Genomic DNA, 15,214 nt, shown 5'->3' with positions numbered 1-15,214 from the left:
TTGAGATCTTGTATGGCATTGATGTACTAGGCCATATACATTATAACCTATTTCACTTCATTCTTATCTTTTTTTGTCCTTCCAAGTCGTGGTTAGAATTCTCTTGGTGGAGGTCTCTAGGTGTTTGGCATTTGTGGCTCGAGAGGCCACCCCTAAATAAACTTTTTCAATAACAAAGTCTTTTTCAGTGACGGTCTTAGCATCTTTATTTATTGGAGGTCAAGCTACCTCTGCAACCTAGTACTCTATTTGATAATCTATACTTATCATTACTTCAGTTTTGAGTTTCTTCAACTTTGAGGTTCTCCCCAAACATTTACTAGCCATATCTTCCATCGGAATAGAGATTGGAATTACATTTCGTTTCTTCCTAAGTGAAGTGATTAACCATTTGGCGATAATAGACATTTCCTTGGGTGGAGGTGTTTGTTGGCTAGCGATAACAATGGCCATGGCATTTACAGAGTCCCTGCTTCTTGAATCTCCTTTTCTTTGTCAATAGCATCAGCAGTGGGCTTATCCGGTACTTGGGAATTCATCATACCTTGAATTTGTTCTTCAAAGTCCAAATCTACCACAAGTGGATTTGTGGGAAGTTTCTGATTGTTCTTCTTTCTATGGGAGCATGTGACGCGAACAAGGGAGGAACTTACAGAAGATTCTCCTAAGTTTGCATTTTTAATTCTCTCATTCCTTTTTTTTGGATTACCTGCAACATCAATAGCAATGTTAGAGGAGGGAAAGGATACTTGTGGAATTGCACTAGTTTGGCCAACTTTACTATTTCGTGGTGCAAAAATGGACTGCTGTCCAAAATGACATTCCTTTAGCCATCTTTCAGTCCAACTAATAACATTGAAATTTTTAGCTTGAATGTTGTCATCTCCTTTTCTATTTCAATTAACTTCTAGAATAGGTTGCCCCTTTATCTTCTCATTGAACTCATGATCAACAACTTCTTCTCCCTCATCCTCTTGCACATCAAAGGCATTCATAGATAGACCCATCGTCACAATCTGTTGAACTATGAACCTAGATCAAAGTCTTTGTCTAACTTCAAACTTATCATTATAGCTCTCCCAGTAGCCTTCCAGCTGAGGTTGATGATGAAAATCAATACCAACATTCAAGTTTTTCATGGCATACCTTCGACTATCAAATTTGTGTCTAGCAACATATGGCTGCAAGTTGAACTTGTTGAATTCTAATTCAAGATTTGAAGCATCTAAAATAGATTTATAACTATAATAACCTAGCTCTACTAGAAAAATAAATCTAGACTTCCCTTCATTTCTTTAATCAATGTAGGCAATTTGTCGACTGACCTCAATCAAAATATAACTATCTAGACCATACCTGGGTAACCGGAAAGGTTCACCCTAAAAGTCGCCAACTCTAACATAAGTGAACTAAACAAAATGATAGAAGAAACTACCATAGATACCTAAAAACCCCATCTCTTCTATTGATAATCTTTTGTTTATGTTACCTTGCAACTCATGAACCAGTCTACCTACAAAAATATCATTCCACCTCATAAAGTTTTCAACATATTTATGCTATTGCAGGTGAGGGTAGTATTTGTAAACCCTTATCCCATCAACCCAGGGTTCATGGTATAAACCATTGAAGTCTCGAGTGCAAGTGAGCATATAAAATAGGTATGAGGACATATAAAAACCACACATCCCTTCAAATTTGTTTAAGCCCTCATGTAATCTCTGCGCAATAACTTTCTCCCAATCTAGATAAGCACTTTCATTCAACATAACTTCAATGGAGAAATACATCCAGTCTTCAGAATAAAAGGCATGCACATTTCCCTTCAATCTATTTAACAAAATAATAATATCCCGCACTTCTGTTATAAAATGTTCTCTGGTGGGTGGCCTCGATGACCTAGAACCTCCTTTTTGGATTTTCAACAACCAGTTTCTAGCAATTACGATTTTGTAGGTACTCTTATTCTTAGAGAAGAAAGAGTATGAGGTATCAATGGTCCAATATTCATATGGCTCCTTATGGGGAATTTCCATGGCTTCCATTATAGTCTCCCTGTCAATTTTCAACAACACCTCTCCATTGATAGCCCTAATACATCTATGTTTTGCATCCTACTAGTTGAAGAATTCAGAAACCACCTCTGGGCACAGTACTGTAACAAGAAATGCAACGGCTTCAACCAGACCACTTCTTACAATTTTCTCCATTATAGAATTTTGAGCTGGATTCTTAGCTTTTTTTAGGAATTCAGTGCAGTCTGCTTGCGTCAATGAAGTGACACCCATATCTAGTAGTGAGCTAATCAAACACAAAATAAAACCCAATTTTAGCAGAGTTGGCCTCATTATGGCCCCTCTTATACTTATCAAACAACTTCAAGAATATAAGGAATTCTATTTTTACAACAAAGGAAATGGACAACAGCTAGCTTCTGAGCAAGAAAATATAGCAGGAGAAGAAATAATTGAAACTAACTTGATCTTGATGGAAAATTCCTGAAACCTTCTGAGTATTGGCATTATGATGCATTCTATATGACTAGTGAAATGGTTGTCATTGTTGGCAACATCAGCTTCTAAGTCTCTACATTCCATCGGTAAAGGAGTAAAGGGTAACCAGTGAACAACAAGAGTACTTATTCCTATTGGTAGTGAGTAGACCAGTATACAAGGGTTAACCGACTAAGCAGTGAGTAGACTAGTATACAGGGGTTAACTGACTAAGCAGTGACTAGACCGGTATACAGAAGGTAACCAGTTAGGCAAAATCAGACAGCTACATAGGCAAGAACCAACATCACAGGAGTCTCGACTGACAAACTTAGAAACATCCAGTTTAATAGGCAGTCTTTGTTTTTCAACCGGCGAGCTTGTCAGCATGAATGATTGTCTTGATGGATATCTCTAGAATGATTTTTTGAGAGCAATTTGAGGCATGGTAACAAATTTTGGAATTAGAATTTTTGAGGGAAAGTCGATGCCAGAACAAAAGGATAATAAATTCACATATTTCATTCTGATTGTGTGTTTTTTCAATGTGAAAAAGATCTATGTGAATGAAAAGGGTGTACAGAACAGAGTGCAGGAGACAGAGGTATGAATTGGTGAAGCCGACAATGATCAGAAGAATAGAGCACACAAAGTGGATCTATGAGACAGAGGTATTGTCATTAGATAGATCAATCATCTTTATTTTCTTCTAACAATTGCAACATTGTAAATCCATTAACAGGGTGAACCTTAACCAGTTCTTTATCTAAAATCTCTTAACTGAGTCACTTTAGATATGAAGTTGTAAAATCCGCTAGCAAGGTGAACTTTAACAGGTCCTAAGGTATTCTTAACTGAATACTAGTCACTTCTAACAAGTTGATGTTCTCAAAAAGAACTGGTTGTAAACTCTTAACAGGGCACTCTTTATCACTACAGTAAAAGCAGATTGTGGGTTATTCCCACCATGGTTTTCTCCCTCTAACTGAGGGTTTCCACATATAATTGCTAGTGTTATGTGATGCTTATTTGTGCATGCAGATCTCTTCTCTTTGATGTTCTTTGCTCATGTGATTAATGTAATGTTTAAGTTAATTTGGAAACATAGTTGCAGTCTGATTAGTTTAAAAGTTTGAAATTGCAAATAAACTATTTTGACTTATTCAACCCCCCCTCTCAATCACTATTTAATACTAACAATTGGTATCAGAACCTAGGTCCTCTGAAGAAAAAATTGACAGCTTGAGGGAAAAGATCATGGAAGAATATTGGTATCAAAAGAAAATTTATGAAGCTAATGAAATGATTGCTCGCTGAAAGAAACACTAATAAAATCACTCGATAAAAGGAAGGAACTAGCTCTACAACTAAATGAGAGTCAGGATATCATAGATCAACTCCTTGAACAAAGTGGATTTGAAGAAGCAGTCTTAGAACTGATGGAAAAGAACAAGAAGTTGACTAAAGAAATCACTTATCTAAAAATAAAGCATGAATGTCAGGCCCCGAGAATGACTGAAATACTAGAAGCCAGCAGGATAGCGGATGAAAGAAAAAGTGACGAAGAAGAAGTTTTGTCAAAAACTTAAAAACCCAAAAGGCTTGTTGAAGAAGCCTTGAGAGAAAATGATGCAATCATCATTTAAAAAGATTAACAAATCCAAATGCTCACTCAGGAGAATGAAGCCATGCATGAGCATCTACATGACAAAGCAAAGGAAAAGGAGAAGATGATGAAAGAGATTGAGTAACTCAAAAATTAGTTGAAAGCTGCAAATGAGACAAACGAAAAGCTTACAAAATTTAATGAAAGCTTTGAGAAGATAGATGAACAATTAAAATCTCAAAGGAGAACAAAGGAGACAACAAGCCTTCATTACTCTGACACAGGACCTATGGAAACTGGAGAATCATCTAAATCCAAGAGGAGGAAGGATGATAAAAGAAACAAATTAGGAATGAAAGGTTGAAGTTTTCTAAATCTTCTTGCAATTATTGTGGTAAACTGGGTCATAAGTCTGATGTCTGTAGAAATCAACCAGTCAATCAAAAGAATTCTTTCACCTTTGATGGTTATCACTATAACTATCACAAGTATGGACACACTACTTATGAGTGTAGATCTCGATCTAGCAGCATGTCTAGTAGAAGAATCTTTAATGGATATTGCTTCGCATGAAATAAATATGGACACAAAGTTGAGGAATGTAGGTTCAAGAGAAATGCATCAAGATTTCCATACAAACCGGTTGGCTCTAGTAGAAAGAGTAATCAGTTCAATGACACCTGTTCCACTTGTGGCAATTTTGGTCATGGTGCAACAAATTGCAGAAGGAGAATGGGTTAGAAAAATAATGCAGGACCATGGAAGACAACTAGTATGGCATGTTTCAATTGTCATAAAATTGGTCACTTAGCTAGAGAATGCAGGAACCAATCCTATAACGGGTCTGAAGACATGAACCAGTTTTGCAAGAAGAAAGAGCAAAATGACTTGAAAGGAAAGAAAATAGTTGAAGAGGTGAGGAATGAAATGAAAAAAACATGGACTAAGAAGGAAGAAAGCAAAGAAGGAGAGACTCTTTCTAAAACTAAGTCATCATCCACCGGTGATGATAGTTCCTCTTCAAACTAAGCATATTGATGCTCAAGGGGAGCACATATGGTAAGATCATTATTGTATCCCCTTGACCAATATGAGGTTATGTCTATCTGCATATGTTTAGATGCATGATAGTTTGTTTAAAGCTCGTATTTGGTAAATGTTTTGAGAGGTAGTGTAAATTATTGTTTGTGTACTGATATTGGTAACAAGCAACTGATAAGAAGTAATTGGATGTACCTTAAGTTATAAATGGTCAAAATTGTACAAACTAGCAGTTGTAGTGAAGCACCGATAAAACTTAACGAATAAATAAAGAAATGTCAATACATTTCATTTACCTTTCTTTCTTGTGAGCATTCTTGAGCTCTCATGTGACCTAAGGCGATCAAAATATTGCTAGCGCTATTTATGCAAAGTGATCAAGTAGTGTGATAGTGGTGACTGGAACCCTAGAGGAGAAGGTATTCAAACCGTGATTTTGAAAAAAATGTTTGAAGTTCATCATGGTAGCTTTTGTGTCGACTCCTGTGTTGATTGAATCAATTAACAAACCACAACCTGAGTTCAAACTGCATCCTATGAAGGCTGGAGAGACTGACATGACTGGTGTCCTATCATCTATGCCCTCCGGTGTATTACTGGTTGAAGATATTCTCTCCTTCATCCATTGAAAGCTTTAAGGACTTGGAGAGAAATTCATTCAAAATGAATTCAAAGGGTTCTATGATCATGATCTGTTGAAGGCAGAATGTTTGCATCTAAAGACCAAGGGTTTGTCAGATACTGTTCATTTCCCTGATCAATTTTATACCGATTGGTTCAGGTATGTGCTAAGCAGAGTGCATGATCACTTTATATGGCTAGAAGATGAAGCACCAATAAAAATCACAAAGGATGTGATCGAAAGAGTAATAGAGTTTAGTGCAACTGGTGAAGCACTGACCCTAAGAAAAATATCATCCACTGAGGTCACTCGGTTGAATAAATCCTAATATGACAAGACAAAAATGGCAATCACCCACATTGAGGATGTGAAAGTGAGGCTTTCTTCTACATTATTGGGTTATAGGGTCTATCAATCAAGCCACATGAACAGTGTGCCGAGTAGTGCTATCCATGCAGCTTATCAAATCATCAAGGAGGATGCTACATATGATATATGTGAGATGATTAGAAGTCAATTCCTAGTGAACATGGATTGAATTAAGAATGACAAGAAGCAATCATTCAAGTTTGGTTCATTACTAGTATGAATATTCTTCCATTTGCAAAATTTCTTTCCCGGTAAGGGCAATGTAGTGTGATTTGAAGATAAACCTATCATGGTTCAGAAAGGTTAAATGATTAGAGATTTAGGTGATAAGTTTGGAGAAACCATGTGGGGTTATTTTAAAGAGCTCCAAACTAGAATGCACAAAAGAGAGAGAAATTCAACCGGTATATTTCAAAAGTACAGGGACAACATTTGTTTTCTTGTTGACACTGATTATTGCATTATTCAAGTGGTTCAACCTAGAACCTTTTGGGTACCTGCCATGGGTTATGAGCACGGGGAAGACATTACTAAATTATTTGCAAACATGTTACTATCTAAACAGGACCAAGGTGTAGCTACCCTTGACAAAGGAAAAGGTAAAGTCAAAGACTCTACTAAAGGTTTTGATGTTTTCACAATTCATGATATCATGGGTAATGTTGTGTCAGATATTCCCAATCTGACAAAGGATGTTGAGCAATTGGTCAAACACAAATCAACTATTAAAATGATTCATATTGATGTTTCATCAGTAAAGGGAACCACTCAAACTAAGCATCCCGGTGCAGAAGTCATAATTGAAGATATACCTTGTGAAGGTAAGCCTCATAGAACTTCGGTAACAATAAATCCTACTGACAATGAACCTCCCTTGTCAGAAAAAGGTGCAGAGGAAGGAAATCCAAAGGTGATAAATTCATCAATAGCACCTATTGAAGAATCAAAGAAGAAGGAAACCGACGAGAAGGAAGAAAAGTAGAAGGAAGCGGAAAAGAAGGAAGAAGAGATGAAGGAAAAATAGGAGACCAAGGAATCGAAACAACACAAGAAGAAAGAGGATTCTTCATCCGGTCAACTTGAAGGTGGTAAGAAAATAGTTGAGGACACTCCTTTTGTGAAGAGGAAATTTGAGCTAGAGGAAGAAAAGGAACAGGAAATAGAGGAGGAAGAAGAGGAAAACTCAGTAATAGATATTAAGAAAATGGCCCCCAAATAATTAATGAAAGTTTTAGAAAAGATGAAACTTGAAGCTGAAAAGGCAAAACTTAGACCAAAGAAAAAGAAGACCAATGTTCATAATACTGCAAAGACCATTATGTCTGATCTCATTCCTGACATTTCTATTGAGGAAAATGCACCCATCATTGATCAGTTGGGCACTCTTGTCAAAGAAATCGGTTTAGAGGCAACCGATTTGGAGAAGGTTGCAGTTAGACACTATGAAACAAGGAGATGTGAAAAATTAATGGAACACATATCAATTGGCAAATTTTCTCTCTCCACCAGCACTAAAGATGTCAAATCTATACTATAGGAAGTTGGCCAATTATTGGTCAAGTCATCAAGCTTCACTGATTTAATCAAAGATCTTAAAGATAAAAGAGCTCAGACTCAAAGGGAAATCCAAGATTGGATAGGTTCTTTTGATCATCTTACAAGATCTATAATTATTTTAGTGGAATGGTCCAACAATTAACTCATCAAATAAAAAAGTTAGAAGAGAAAGAGGATAAACGAGCTCTTAATCTGTTAGAGCTACAATGCTACCTTCCACCAATCATTGTTTTCATGCAAAGGAATGTCAAAGAAGCAGATAGCCTCATAAGTGCACCTGACTGTATGACCATAGATGACATGGAGGATTTTGTCACAATTTTGTAAGGACACTTCAACACAATGGAACAGGTGAAGCCTTCATCGGAATCCTCTTTACAAGCTATTAAGAAAAATTTCAAAGTCATTTTTACTTTACTTTCATGAATTCTTTTGTATATTCTTTGCCATTCATGTCAAAAAAGGGAGTTTGTATATACATGAGGCACGTAAACAGGAGATTAGAACCAACACATACATGACTATTTTGCAGTATTTTCCAACAATGCCAAAGGGGAAGTTTGTTGGCATTATGATGCATTTTGTATGACCGGTGAAATGGATGTCATTGTTGGCAGCATCAGCTTCCAAGTCTCTACAATCCATCAGTAAAGGAGTAAAGGGTAACTGGTAAAAAACAAGATTCTATATTCCTATTGACAGTGAGTAGCTTGGTATACAAGGGTTAATCGACTAAGAAGTGAGTAGACCAGTCTAAAGAAGTTAATTGACTAAGTAGTGAGTAGACTGGTATATACGAGGTAACTGATTAGGTGGAATTAGACTGGTACATAGGTGACAACCAACATCACAGGAGTCTCAACCGACAGACTTAAAAACATCCAGTTGAATAGACAGTCTTCCCTTTTCAGCTGGCGAGCTTTTCGACATGAACGATTGTCTTGACCAATATTCCCAGAATAATTTTTGGAGAGCAATTTGAGGCATGATAACATATGTTTGAATCTGAATTTTTGAGGGAAAGTTGGCCCCAGAACAAAAGGCTAATATATCAACATATTTCATTTTGATTGTGTGTTGTCAATTTGAAAAAGATCTATGTGAATGAAAAGGGTGTAGAGAATAGAGTGCAAGAGACAAAGGTATGAATCGGTGAAGCTGACACCGATCAGAAGAACAAAGCACACAAAGTGGATCTATGAGATAGAGGTAGTGTCATCAGACAAATCAATCATCTTTGTTGCCTTCTAACAATTGCAACATGCTGTAAATCCCTTAACAGGGTGAACCTTAATTGGTTCTTTATGTAAAATCTCTTAACCGAGTCACTTCAGATATCAAGTTGTAAAATCCTCTAGAAAGGTGAACTTTAATAGGTTCTAAGGTATTCTTAACTAGATACCAGTCACTTCTAACATGGTGATGTTCTCAGAAAGAACTGGTTGTAAGCTCTTAACATGGCACTCTTTATCACTATAGTAAAAAAAGATTGCGGGTTATCCCCATTGTGGTTTTCTTCCACTAACTGAGGGTTTCCACGTATAGTTGCTAGTGTTATGTGATGCTTATTTGTGCATGCAAATCTCTTTTATATGATTTTCTCTGCTTTCATGATTAATGCAATGTGTAAGTTAGTTTGGAAGGATAGTTGTAGATTGGTCCGTTTGAATGTTTGAAATTGTGAATAAATTGTTATGACTGATTTACCTCCCCCCCCTCTCAGTCACCGGTTAATACTAACATTGAGTCCAGATACAATACCTCCAGCCTCCTTCGCTTTCACAACTACTAAGAAAATACTTGAGATATTGCTAGTTTTTGCAACAAAAGTGAATAAAATCTCACTCAAATCCTCACTAGCTGCACTAATTAAGTAAGTTCATGTGAATTGACACCTGATTTGATGGATATTTGGCATGCATTTAATTTCAGGTCACTCCATTAAATGTCACACGAATTACGATAATTACTTACCCTAATTAGAATTTGAAATCTCTAACTTCCCAGAATATTCCCTTTCCCGCCATCATTTTCCCTCCGTGATACATGCACCACTTTTGAATGAGGCCTCAGATTATGATTTTCAAAATTGAATCTTGATCCAAGAACCAAAAGGTTCAAGGGTTCAAGTTCAACTTTGAGAAGAAACATAGAGCATAACACATAACAGTCTTCACGACAATAAAAGACAATGAACAAGCAAAGATAAGACTGATGCATAGCTAACTTTGAACCTTGAACCTTGAACCAAAAGGTTCAAAGGTTCAAGTTTGACATGAACTTTCAACAATAGCACTCGTCTTTTACCATGAAACAAAGCCACGAAGACAACTAACTTTAAAGTGGACATTGAACCTAAACTTTGAACTAAGACAAGGTTCAATCACTTAAGCTCAAAGGATGGAAACACACAACCGAAAAGGAATTAAAGGATGACTTTTGAATTGAAACACAAAACAAAAAATGAGGGACTAACACATATATTTAAGTGTGTTAAGATCTAAGATTGGGGGCTTGGCTCCTTAGAATTAGTGATTTCTTACACCTTGCGATTTTGCTCCACATTCCTCCTCTTCTTCATTTCTCTTTCTTCTACTTTACCATTAGTATTTGCATAAAATCATACTCCCACTAGTGGAGGCTAAAGAAAGCATCCTAAATTGTACTCCTTTACACTTTAGACCACGTTTGGGGCCCTCACCTTAGTATTCGCATCCCTATGTTTGACTAGGACCCATTTATGCTCCCATCATGGAAATATAGTATTAATATTACATTTTACCTTGCATTTCCCCGTTATCCTAGCCCCATATTAGGTTAGGACTAGGGCGTATCGTCGTGGTCCTCACTGGGACCATGGCGCCATACAATGGTCCTCCCTAATTAAGCCCTATTTTAAGCCCATTGACCCATCTCAAATTTGAGTAGGAAACCTTTCTCTATGTCAGCTTATGTCAGAAAATTAACATATTTTCCTAATAGGCAATTATATAAAGAAGCTTTCCCCTTTCATTTTGAGATACAAAGATGATATAGTAAAATTGGAGAGAACAAACAATCAAGCAATCATGCATTCCAGAATTCATCATCAAGAATTTTTAAAGGTCTTCTTCAAGAAGCAAAGCATCATTATCAGTCATTGCATATCTGAGGTATATCTTTCCATTATTTATCTCAATATTAGCAAAATTTCATTGAAGGTTGATTCCTCAATTGGGGTTTGACTTAGGCAAACCCCTATTCACAAAACTTAAGCATAATATCTCCAAATTCCAAAGATACAAACTCCACATATGCCATGAATACTGCAATACACAAATTTGAAGAGATAAAACAATTATAACCATAACAGCTAATGCCAAATTATTAAGCATCAAATAATTGAATTTAATCTCAATGTTGTTTCCTTTGAGCCCTTTAAATACATGCCTACTCTGGAAGAAATAAGGATTAAACAAATTTGGGGTCTTACTCAAGATATGAGAAATGTTAACTAGTAGAAGAAGATAAATAGAATAAAACTCTTTGGGGCCTCCTTGATCAAGATTGGATAAAATGTAATTTTGATAGGTGCTCCAAGGGTAACCATGGACAACCTAGTGCGGGAGTTGTTCTCAAAGGCCATAAAGGGAGACTTATTGAATGCACTGCTATGTTCTTAGAATTAAAATCTAACAACTTTGTTGAAGCCACTACTCCTTGGGAGGGTATAAATCTTGCTAAAGATTTGAGTTTTACCAGGGTTGTGGTGGAAGGAGATTCAAAGCTGATATTTGATATATTAAAAGAATAAATTATAGGCCAATGGGAGATCAGATCCCCAATGAGAGAAAGTTTGAAAATTCTTAAGGATTTTTGAGCCATTGGAGAAAAGATTTCGTCCATCAAAATCTAGATAAAATAATTTTGAATGAAGTGGGGTCAATATAATGGAAAACAAGCTAGGTGTTGGAGGAAGACGTGATTGCTTCTGGTCTATTAGAATTGATAGATGGATGTTGATTGGGCGCTTGTTGTGTTAATTGTTGTTAGTTCTCTGTTAGCTAGTTTTTTTGTTAAGAGTTATCACATATTCCTAGTTCTACTAAATTGTTAACAACTTGCATAAATATACATTTCTAAAAAGTCAAATTAAGTCAACATCTTTAGATGAATTGGAAAGCCTAAGTCAATACAAAGACACAAAATGCAATAGTAAGATAGCCATACCATATTGATTTGTCAATTGTCCTAAATGCTCCACCCACTAAAACTTTGTACTAACCCAAAACATCACACCATTGACAGAAACATGACACTGTGCGTCTCTTGTTGGTGTTGCTCTAAATGATTTCGGATGAAAAGTCTAAATTGGATATTTTCTAAAATGTGAAAATGGAAATTAACAAAAATAACTACGAACGCTTTCACGAGAATCGCACAGCAGATTTCAAGCTAATTACTATAATATGAATAGTATTAAAACAGTCTTCAGCAGATTTCAAGCTAATTATTATCATATGAATAGTATTAAAACAGTCTTCATCGGCGACAGGAATTCTGACATGCGTCACGAGAATCGCACAGCAGATTTCAAGCTAATTACTATAATATGAATAGTATTAAAACAGTCTTCAGCAGATTTCAAGCTAATTATTATCATATGAATAGTATTAAAACAGTCTTCATCGGCGACAGGAATTCTGACATGCGTCTGGAGATGTCCAGAGCACATCCTTGCTTTTACCTAGCTTTTCTTGTTGCTTATATTTCTCCCAGTCGGAAAGAGTATTTCTCAAATCAATAACCTTGGCCTTCAATCCGAGTTCACAACAGTTGGCATGCATGGTACAAACCGAGTTTACATCTTTCGTTCTTTCACAGTACCCGCCAAAATATTTAGTGTCAAGGAATTCGAATTTAAGTCGCCTGCGTCTGAACTCTTCCCATTTCAGTAGGTTCAACACTTGTTGCTCATTTTTACGGGGATAATCTTTCTTAGATCGATACCAAAAGCTGAAAAAATCAACTGTCTTTTCATTGGAGCGAACATACATGAATCCTGCGTTGGGCTTATTGTAGAGATTAGTTGCTTTCCTTCTATAACGATTTGATGCTACTTGGAAGTCTGCCTTGGATGAGAATTTAGTAAAAGGATCTCGAAACCACATAATATCCGCATCCTGGATGATAATAATATAATCTAAATTATTCTGATGAAAAATCCGGAAATATGATATAAATTTACTGTACAATTTTTTCCAAACCCTTGACGAACATGAAAACCTTACTTACCGAGAAAACGAAGTTATATCCTCGCTCCAACACTTGTCCGAAGAAACGAAGCCTTCTCCACATCATTTTCAAATAACCTCGAGTCATGTAAAGATTTTCACCGGAGAAATCGACTCCCTCTGTTTTCATCAGATAACAATGCGGATGAATTTCCCGGCAGCGATTGAGCGCCTTCTCATCTACGGCAACAATCAACAAATTTTTCAACAACGCCTCGGTTCCGTTACCGATGTGGAAACTTTTCAGGAATAAATCCACCATGCTATTCTTCTGCGCCCACGCCGCATTCAGAGTCGTGATTAGAACGGTTTTCTCCTGATTCGCCGCTTTTGAAAGGCTTACTTTTAGCTCGTCGGTAACATCTGATGAATTATAAGGAGGCTGCGAGAAACAGAGGAAACTGTAAATCAGTGCAGGGCTCTAAATCACAGCGTTTGCGAGAAACATAGGAAACTGTAAATCAGTGCAGGGCTCTAAATCACAGCGTTTGCGAGAAACAGAGGAAACTGTAAATCAGTGCAGGGCTCTAAAGTACAATGACAATGAATGACAAAAGTCTGTTAAAATTTTACAGTACTTCACATGCTAGACATTAGTTACAGTTAATTTTATATTGAAATTTTATAAATTAGCATAGACATCTTTAGTACACCTGTCTAAAACCAGGGGAAAATTATATTTTCAATAATTTACCTTATAGAAGATTCAGAACTGGTGTCTCTTTAGATCTATTTTAAATATCTTTGCAATTTCAAAAATTATTTGTGAAATCATGTGTATTTATTTTTTAATTAATATTTATTTCAGTGATTCATGATATTGAAAAATTGAATTGCATATATAACCTATAAAAGAGGCAGAGATAGATCACTGTAATTCAATTCTTTACTGTATTCTTTCTGAATTACAAAATATGATCTAAAACATTAATTTATATACATAAAATTAATTACAGAAACTTCTATATATCACTATAATTCAATTCTTCACTGTACTCTTTCTGATTATAGATTAGAAAGGAACACACAATTAATTACAGACAAAATCCTGTCGAAAAACTAAGGTCAGTTATGCCTATTGCAGATACTGATAAATTAAAAAGGTGAGAATATCTTACAATATCTGGATCTTTTGCATGCAAATCGTCCATCTCTGAAGGGAAGAGATTTTGCATGCTGACGAGAATCGGAGTCAAGGAAGCCTGGAGTTGTTCATCAATAGCAATGGACACAAATCCCACCACTATTATGCAAGCCAGAAATGCACTCACCCTCCTCACGACACTCTGATTAACCCCTTTCATGCTGGCCTGTACAGAGAAACATTAACCTGGTTTCCACTCTCCACGAAATCAAGGGCAGACTCAAGAGGAGAGGACAAGGAAAGTACAAATGGTACGTCCATCAAGGCCGCTGCCTCGAAAGAGTTACAAATCACCGAATTACAAGGATTTGTATTTTCCCTTTATCGCTTTGCTTTATTTTGACTATAAATTTCCACCACAAGAAAGACACAAGAACGCCACGTCGCTGCAATATAGACAGTAGGTTGCACGAAGTTGCAGAGAAACATTAACCTGGTTTCCACTCTCCACTCTCCACCATAGGAGTCAAGAGAAGAGTCAAGAGGAGAGGATAAGGAAACTACAAATGGTAGGTCCATCAAGGCCGCTGCCTCGAAAGACATAGAAATCACGGATTACAAGGATTTGTATTTTCCCTTTATCGCTTTGCTTTGTTTTGACTATAAATTTCCACCACAAGAAGACACAAAAAGGTTTAGTTTATGTGTTGTATACGATTAAACCGATAAGACGGGTGCGCCTGCCTTAGAAAACATCTAGGTCTTTGATTTTATGGAAGGGTGTTGAATTTTCCCTAATGGGCTCAGCCCTCGAAAATAATTTTTTTTAAGATAGATTATATACACACTCTATTTAAATGTTAATGCATCAATTAATAATTTTATATTTTATTTATATATATATATATATAATATTTATTCTATGTGTAATGGTCAAAATTGATTTTGGATTATTAAAATGAATGATGTTTAAAAATAATTTTATTTATCTTATCTCACATGTCATTATTCATTAAAAGAACTTTTACTACATAAATTATTTAAATACTTCCAATCTACATTATTGACTTTCTTAAACATACATAAAAGTATATCTTTGAGTATAGAAATGTCCAATTGCATATATAAAATTCTCATAGGCATTTTGTATGGGTTATTTCATATAATAAA

General features: G+C 36.0%; 1 protein-coding gene across 1 annotated transcript; it reads right to left on the bottom strand.

The window, feature by feature from the left end:
* Nucleotides 1-12,156: 12,156 nt before the first annotated feature.
* LOC131073450 (uncharacterized protein At4g15970) lies at nucleotides 12,157-14,627 on the bottom strand. The gene is made up of 3 exons (XM_058009885.2): nucleotides 14,079-14,627; nucleotides 12,962-13,342; nucleotides 12,157-12,849 (listed from the first exon to the last, which is right to left on the bottom strand). The coding sequence occupies exons 1-3, from the start codon at nucleotides 14,262-14,264 to the stop codon at nucleotides 12,352-12,354; spliced, it is 1,065 nt and encodes a 354-aa protein (XP_057865868.2). The 5' UTR covers nucleotides 14,265-14,627; the 3' UTR covers nucleotides 12,157-12,351.
* Nucleotides 14,628-15,214: the final 587 nt, after the last annotated feature.

The sequence above is a fragment of the Cryptomeria japonica genome, chromosome 7 (assembly GCF_030272615.1).
Source record: "Cryptomeria japonica chromosome 7, Sugi_1.0, whole genome shotgun sequence".
In the NCBI taxonomy this organism is placed as follows: Eukaryota; Viridiplantae; Streptophyta; class Pinopsida; order Cupressales; family Cupressaceae; genus Cryptomeria; species Cryptomeria japonica.
This window is presented reverse-complemented; position numbering and strand designations above follow the sequence as displayed.